We start from the raw sequence: 8357 nt of genomic DNA on the forward strand, positions 1-8357 counted from the left end.
CTATATTTTTTTTATAACACTAACTATATTTCTTATATGATCCATTATATGCATAATATTTGAAAAGTTATATATATTATATGATTATTATGTTTTCTATAAGTTTTATAATATTTTATTTATTAAATATAATATTTTTGAGAGATTTAAAAACAAAAAAACTTCTTGATTTAAAATAAAATATAATTATTTTATTATATTTTTAGAATTTTATTTATTTTTAGTTTTTAAAATCTTAATTTTATTTGACAAATCAAAATTGAATATCCAATTAAAACATATAATTTTCAGATATTGGAACATCGAATATTTAAATAATTATGGACCACATCCTATTAGAAAATTGATGGTCTGGATAAAATGGATCAGATTATTAATACCTGAAAAGATCCTAATATTAGATTTGTACCATCCGTAAATCACATTGAGTAACCAATTTTGAACCGAACAAGTAACTAAGCATTTACTAGATTCAACAATAAGAGGCTGCGCCAATGTTCCTTTTTATGTGCGAGTAGGCAGCGTCAGTGTTCTGTCATAAATCCCAGAGACAAAACAGAAATTAGGAGGTAAACTAAAGAAAGTTTGGCTTATTATGAATTTCGTTTGGCTTATTATGAATTTCTGTTACTAGTTTTGTTTTCATTTTCTTGGAAAGAAAGTTATAACCTTACCAATATAAACCAAAAATTTAAACTGAATTAGTCATCAAACTAATCAAATTTCAGTACTATGATAAAGTTAAGAAAATGCTAAATTTTCGTTCAGTTCATCAACATTTTGTGCTTAACTAAACGAAAACGAATAATTGAAACGAACGGCCGTTTGGACTGGAACCCGCAGCCTATTCGCAAACGTTTAACTAAATGAAATACCTTTTAAGTTCTAAAACTGACAAATGAGAATATTCTCTTCCATGTGATAAATATAACTTCTCATCTTCAATTTTTTTTTTCCAGACCTGCGTTCTAACGTAGTGGCCTGAGAGAAGACATAATCTCCAACTCGTGGAGAAGACAAAAGATAGATAACTTAAAAGTCTATTTACGTTTTTAATACTGAACTATTTCTTTCCTTGGTCAATCTTATTTACGCATCTGATTGTCACTTGCACTTGTCCTTGTTGTGAGCTCCGGTGGCAGAAGAAGAAGCGGCTGCTTCAACATATTGCTCGGCAAGTCTCTTAATCTTGTCGCCCTCCTTGATCAAGAAGTTAGCACTCTTGGCTTTGCTATGATACTTCATCACTTTCTCTCTGGTTTTCGTCACTGCCCATTTGTATTGATCCACGTTTATCACTCTGCTCTTACACAGTGGTCTGATATGTTCTTTGATGTATGCTTCGACCTATAAAAGAACAAAAGCAAGAGACAAAAAGGTAATCAAACACATGAAATGAGCAACTTTGACTTGAGAAAATTCACATAGCTTTTATTACCTTCTTGATGATGGCGTCACTGATCCCATCATCTTTGCTTTTCTCTTCTTTAGAAGGCTTCTCGCTTGGATTACAGTTTGGGATCCTTTTGGGAAGTTTCTTCTCTTGAACGGAAGACTTGTCGAAGTTTGAAGCGATGAACTCCCTGTGCGTGTTGCTCTCACACTCTGAATCAGGTGCTTTAGCTTGAAGACCGTTATCCGCAGATCCTTCAATGAGAGGTTTCTCAACTAGTTTCTCTGTCCCAGGTCCGTACAGTTCTTCACATTCAGCTAAAGAAAGGATCTGTCCTCCCTCGCCCTCAGCCTCAGCCTCGGGTACAGGCTCCATAGGAACAAAGCTCTTCCCATCTTCTTCACCATTTGTTGTCCCTTCCTGGTTTATTATTGGTTCTTCATTCCCCAAGACCTCAGATTGATTTAGAACTTTCTCAGGCTGAACAGTGGATAAAACTACCTTCACCTTAGTCAAACCTTCATCCGGCTGTGTCTCTGCTGCTTTTGTAGCCTTTGTAGCACCAATATAGTCTTCGTCATCCAACTCATACTCAAAATCCCCAAAGATGTCTGTATCAGGAACTGAACCAATGTCCAGTACATTATCTGGGCCTACCTCCCTAGCTTTGTCTTCTTTATCTGGAGGAACTTCTGATGAACGGTTCGGGCTGTTTGGTGGTGAATCAACAAGACCTGCTGCTCTGAGCGCTTGAAGGACGGCAAGATCATCTGAATTTTTATCATCAACATGTTCTGTTCCGTTATTAGACAGTGGTGCTGAAGTATTTGGTTCTACAGCATTACTGTCCATCGCTTTGCTCTCCGAATGGTGCAGTACTTCTTGTGAGCATAGATTCAGATACACAACTTTGCTACTTGATTTGTCAGCGATCACTTTCTCAATATTTATAGCATCAGCAACGGCTAGTTCTGTCGCTGCACTTCTTCGAATTTCCAAAAGATTTTCTTTCTTCAATAAATATTCTGTCAAGCGATATAATTGTGCCTGCAGCAAGAGTGATTCGCTTATGAACAAAAACAACAATGAATTAAAAAAAAAAATAAGTAAAATGGTATTCACGAACCTGCCTAACTGCAACAGGAACTTTATTATGGCGACTGGTCGCAAGGCTTGGCCTCATATCAGCTGGAAGTTGAGCCTGATAGCAATCGTAGAAACAAATAAGCAACAATTTCAAAACAACAGATATGTAAAAGCTGACAAGACAAGGGCCGAGAATCACACACCAACAATGGATAACTCCCTTTGAGCTCAGGAGAGCCTTCTTTGTCTTCGCTCGAGTTGCTCCCTGCTAAAGCTTTCTTTCTTGCAAGAACCTGCAATGCCCATTTCCTTTTGTCTTTCTTCAGCTCATCTGGATTCTCGAAAATAGGCGGTTTGCTTCCCGAGTTTATTTTTGATCCAGCAGCATTTGAGCTGCTCCCCTTGACATCACTGCTCTTTGGTAAGGTCTTATCCACTCCTGTGGTTTTTGCATTGTTTTGAGAGATCCCCGTTTCTTTTGCTCCCACAAGAGGTTTGATATCATGATTTCTCGGGAACACAGAGGTATCTGCCAAATATAATCTGGAGAGAATAGGATCTGAAGCCTGTGGGGCTTCAGATGAAACGTTTGTCTCGGCGTCGGCTGGTTTCTTCTTCAAGAGGCTAAGAACAGACTTCAGAGTCTCAATTTTCTCAGGCTTTCCAGCTTTCATGCACCGATGCTTCCAGAACTCGACTTCACAGTCCCGATGCCATGCACTTTTCCGCTTCCCATTTGAATCTGCATAGATTTTCTTAGTGAGATTCTCTCGGACTTTTCCTTTCTGCAGCATCAGCTTCTTTGCCTTCAATGCCAGAGCCGGAAGTTTTCTAGGTGCTTCATCCGTTTTGGAACCTGCAACAGCAGCTCTGAAGGCGGCCAAGAGTTTTGGATCAAATTGGTCTTTTCTGATGTCTTCCACTGATTTATTACGAACGGCCTCTCTTATTTCTTTCCTTAGTTTCTCAACCAGAACCAATGACTCTTTCTCATCTTCCGGTGTCTTCTTAATCTTCTTTACTCTCAAACCAACAGCATTCTCTCCTTCTGAAGACTTATCCGTAGTCTTTGGAAGCGTGGGTTTCTTTTTACTCCCAAATCCTTTAACAATGCTGAATATATCAACAGGTGTATTGTTTGAAAGGGATATGCTCTCGTGCTGAATGGTAGCTTTTTCTTCTATTTCCTCTAGCTTTGGTTTAACGAGACGTTCTGCAATCTCAGCCTTAGTTTTCGAATTGTCATCATCACCACTGGTAAAAAAGATGACACACGTTCAAACATTTGTGCACGAATCAGAGTAAAGAGGAAATGATGGTACCAAGAAAAGAAGTTACATCTGTGAAACTAACCTGCAGTCTGAATGTTTTCTCTTTAAACTGGCAACACTAGCAACATCTGAATTGGAAACGGCTGTACTGGAAAGAGCTGGCAAACATAATACATCATGCAGAACAATGTTAAACTGTGCAGATGCAGGTAATGATCCAATTGCATTAAGCCATACAAAAAGAAAAAGAAAGCAGAAGATAAACATGACAACAAAGGAAAGTATGTTTCTCACATTTCTCAACATTGACCGGGAGACACTCCTTCTCTTCAAGTCCTGTAAGGAGGTCTACAATTGCATAAAAGGAAAAATTAACACTCCCCGCAGCAACACGGAACAAATCATATTCAGAATCTATACGTGAAAAGAACGTACAACTATGCCTCAGAGGAAATTGTAATACTAATCAATGTACCTGTTCTGTTCTCCATGTGTGCAGCAACGAGAGGCTGATTTGAATCAGATGATAAATTATGTGGTAAGGACTGTGTGAACTCCGATTTTCCTGGGGCCTCCTCTGTATTTTCCTTCCTACAACATGTTTCCAGCTGCGAGTTATCAGGATCTCCGTACACCGTAGCTTGGACTAACGATGCAGTGGCATCACTTGGTTTCATAGGCCACTCGTCTCCTTTGACTGTTGATACGACAAGAGCTGTCTCGCCATCATCAGCAACTGTGACTGAAAAATTTCCAGAGTAAATAGCCTCGACTGAGCATCCGCTATTTGTGCTTTCAGGAATCTCCATGGGATTTGTTGTCTCCATTGGTGAAGCATCAGATTCAAGTGTTTTTTCACTTGAGAGACACCTGTTCACACACAACAGGACGAGAGACTATGACAACATAGCTAAAAAACATAGAGAATATGGCTAAGTATTTAGGTTTTACTCAGATTTGGTTATCTGTATCTTTCTATTTAGCAAATAAGTGAAAAGCTGGAAGCTCTCCCATAAAAATGACTGCCTATGCCTAATCGGCTAATACTAACAGACACAATGAAATGAATTATATATCAAATCGTAATTTATGCAGTCATAGTCAATATATGGAATGGAACCTACCTCGGACATACCCATGTATCCTCTGATGCGATTTCCAGATCAAAACCCACACAAATAGCATGATACCTGTTGGCACATAGAGAAATATAACAATCAGAAGGTAACTTTTATGATCAAACTATAATACCCTTTAAGAATGCTCTAAAGATGAACAATCTAGAACAATAGAAAGGTAAGAACATGCACGTGCAAGATTACAAGGACCAGTATTTTTGTTGTTTTACATATCATATAATAAATTTCCTTCTTGCAATGGTGATCATTAAGAACCGGTAGAGAAACTAAGCTATAAACACAATTATCGTTATCTAAAAGCACAGAAGAAACAAACATTATATGGCAATGTAACAACTTAGATATCACCAGAAGTTCACCGGAGCAAGGAACTTCAGTGATCAAACAAAAGAAAGTAAAAGAACCAACATGACACATTACAAATAAGAAACAGGCCATGAATAAGGTTCAACAGGTAAATAGTTACCATGTGTCACAAGAATCACAAGCAATTGATGTATCGAGGTTTGAATCCTCTCCAATGTAATTGAAGGTGTTACGGATCTTGCAGAGATCTCCATCTAAACAGATAACTGCCTACAAAATGAGTACGAAAGGTTAAAAACGTAGTTTGTAGTAACTTGGAAAAGGCATATACATGATAATACTTACATTTTCGTCAATATAGTGTGAAGGAGAAGAGAGAGCGTCAGTCTCCTCCTCAACAGACCAATCTTCATCTCTGCATGTATTTGATAGTTAAGCTTAACCTCAGCAAACACAACAGTCTTTCCAGCATATACAATAATCTATGTTACATATTTTTATTTTCAGCATGTCATTTAGTATCTCTATTCATGATAAGCCACTCAACAAAGACACCAGTTAGATTGTTAAGGAAAGAGAAGCATGAAAATAGTACCCTGATAGCGAAACCTCATCAACCTTGCTGCTTTCACCTGAATCATTCACCTTCACAATCAAACAAAAACACATTAGCTAAACCAATAGATCCACTTACAAAAGTTATGAGATAAAAAAAGGAACAGATATGAGAATTCTTACAGGGACACATGTAATCAACTGAAACTCTCTCTGACATAAAGGGCAGAGGTTCATAATGGAAGACCAATTATCAATGCATTCAAAGCAGAACCTGAAGTTTATCAGACACAGACAAAAATTATCAGTCTGCTGCTTGACACACATTGCGTTAGCACACAAAGCAGTGAGGTGAGGAAACTCTAAGGACTCTAAGAAAAGATAGAGAGCTAAAAGGAAATAAGCAATAAAATTACCAGTGCTGACAACAATCAAGAAGGCCTCTATCAACAATGATGTCCATGCAAATCCCACATCTTTCCCCTTCAAATCCACCCATATCCTGTTCCAAAACAAACTTTTTAAAAAAATCAAAACCGAGAAACTTTATAATGCACAACACACAGTTACTTTATAAAGATCCCTAGTTTTTTTATTATAATGCTTTAAGCAGCAGTTTATGTTGATGATTATAACTCTGAAGCTACATATACAAGTGTTGTGCAGGAGAATCATTCAAAAGTAGGACCCATGATTAGGTCAACCAAAAGCGACGAAAGTAGCCCTAAAAAGTCCAGGATTACACTAACATTATGTTCAACTTCACCAGCTTCGTCTTCAACCAAGTTCCCAGCCTCAAAATCCAGCTCCATTTTCTGAAAAACAAAACACAAAGAAAGTGATCAAAGACGAAATCGATTTCCTCCGACGAAAAGTTCTTAAAACTGCAGAATCCACCTAACCTCGAGGATCAGAAACTACGAAACCCTAGAGAGACTCAATCTCAGAACCTTTCTTTCTTTCACCCAGGATGAAATTAAAAATATCTTCCGAGGAAATTGATTAAGAAAAAGGTGAAGTTTCTTTCTCTCCCCCCAAGGGCAAAACTGGAAAGAGGTGTGAAATTTCACGGAGGGAGAAGATGACGTCACCTCCAATACAGACTTTGATAAAATGAAACTACAGTGTTGTTCGTTTGGTTGCCGCAGGTCCGGCGTCTGCGTCTGCGGCAATGATTTTCGCACAAAGCTTGTTCGTTTCATCGACGTAGGTACCTGCGTCGGCGTCGGCGTCTAGACGCAGCGTCCAGCGTCAAGACGCCGAGAAAACCAGCGGCCGCGTCAAAAGATCTGCGTTTTTTTACCCTATTTATAATTTTACCCTTAACCTAATTTATTATTTACAAAAAAACCTAACATATTTGACGCAGCCGCCTCCTTTTGACGCAACTTCATCTCTCTCGATCTCTTCTCACAGACCTCTCATCTCGATCTCCATCTCTTTGCGATCTCCATCTCATCTCGATCTCCATCTCTCTCCAACTCCATCTCACTCTCCATCTCGACTCTCTCTCCATCTCGTGCTCTCACTCCATCTTGTGCCCTCACTCTCCATCTCGTGCTCTCACTCTCCATCTCACTCTCCATCTCGACTCTCTCTCCATCTCGTGCTCTCTGACACAAACCCATCTCAAGTTCTCTCTCAATCTCCGAAGCAGACCCATCTATGAGCTCTCTCTCTTGAACCTAACTTGGTGGAAGCCATCGGTTTAAGATTGACCCGGTAGGCGTTAATGTTGATGTTATATGCACTCTGTTTGTTCAATGAACTCTTACGTGAACTGTTAATGTTGTGTGCAGGACATTCAAAAGGGTTTAGACCTTGGTCTGGTGTCACCTGAGATTCTACAGAACTTCTTTGATCTAGAGCAATATCCTCTTATTGCAGAGCTTACACAGAGGTTCCAGGTACATCCATTGCAAAAAAAAAATACTTCAAGTAGTGTAGTAAGACTTTGTTTTTCGATTTTTATGATGTTCCTTTGTGGTTACAGGGTTTCAGAGAAAGGCTTTCTGTGTGTGTCTGTCTTTCACTGTCTTGTAAGGTAATAAGATGATGAATGTGTTGTGTGTGTGTTTGAGATTTTGATGCGTCTGTGTATATGGGTTTGTTGCTGTTGCAGAACTTGAATGAGATTTTGAATGATGTTTATTGAATAACACTTATAGCTTCACTAACCATGAGAACATGATCTTAATTGTTCTGGTTTTGGTTTTGCAGGATCGGAATCTCATCCAAGTAAACGAAGGTTATCAGACCAACTCTACTCCTCCATCTAAAGGTTCGTTTTCCTTTAAACTCTTGTTTTAAAAAAAATAAAAAATAAAAAAGAGCTTCCCTACAATACAAACTTGTTGTCGTGGTGATATTACTTTTTTTATTACAAGTCAGACAAATATATATGAAGTTCATCTTACATAAAGCTCATGTCTTTGTTGGGTTTTGCTAGTCAGAATGCAGAAGCATATAATGGTAGAAAAGGAGTTACAATGAATGTTCTCGCCATATGTAACTTCGATATGAAGTTCATATATGCATATGTCGGAGTACCTGGTAGAGCACATGATTCAAAGGTCTTGACTCATTGTGCGAGGAATGAGGCTTCTT

At 38.4% G+C, this 8357-nt stretch overlaps 1 protein-coding gene and 1 long non-coding RNA gene across 2 annotated transcripts; one reads left to right on the plus strand and one right to left on the minus strand.

The window, feature by feature from the left end:
- Positions 1-892: 892 nt before the first annotated feature.
- Positions 893-6789, minus strand: LOC108847578 (uncharacterized protein At4g10930). The gene is made up of 15 exons (XM_018620854.2): positions 6653-6789; positions 6500-6565; positions 6167-6252; positions 5934-6024; positions 5791-5840; positions 5541-5610; positions 5356-5465; positions 4875-4940; positions 4226-4620; positions 4045-4098; positions 3833-3908; positions 2683-3733; positions 2520-2594; positions 1439-2440; positions 893-1347 (listed from the first exon to the last, which is right to left on the minus strand). The coding sequence occupies exons 2-15, from the start codon at positions 6560-6562 to the stop codon at positions 1105-1107; spliced, it is 3432 nt and encodes a 1143-aa protein (XP_018476356.1). The 5' UTR covers positions 6563-6565; positions 6653-6789; the 3' UTR covers positions 893-1104.
- Positions 6790-6921: 132 nt separating this feature from the next.
- On the plus strand, positions 6922-8357 carry LOC130503325 (uncharacterized). Its single transcript, XR_008940740.1, has 5 exons — positions 6922-7472; positions 7550-7657; positions 7744-7794; positions 7971-8031; positions 8200-8357. It is a non-coding gene; the product is annotated as an uncharacterized LOC130503325 (long non-coding RNA).

This window comes from Raphanus sativus, unplaced genomic scaffold, assembly GCF_000801105.2.
Source record: "Raphanus sativus cultivar WK10039 unplaced genomic scaffold, ASM80110v3 Scaffold0923, whole genome shotgun sequence".
NCBI lineage: Eukaryota > Viridiplantae > Streptophyta > Magnoliopsida > Brassicales > Brassicaceae > Raphanus > Raphanus sativus.

Bases quoted from the DNA above. Each gene is read 5' to 3' on its own strand.
- LOC108847578 (XM_018620854.2), bottom strand. From the start codon at position 6,562: ATGGAGCTGGATTTTGAGGCTGGGAACTTGGTTGAAGACGAAGCTGGT. The intron at 4,941-5,355 runs GTAACTATTTAC...ATGTGCCAACAG, and splicing joins TGTGATTCTTGTGACACATG to GTATCATGCTATTTGTGTGG. The intron at 3,734-3,832 runs GTTAGTTTCACA...CTTTTTTACCAG, and splicing joins AGAAAACATTCAGACTGCAG to TGGTGATGATGACAATTCGA.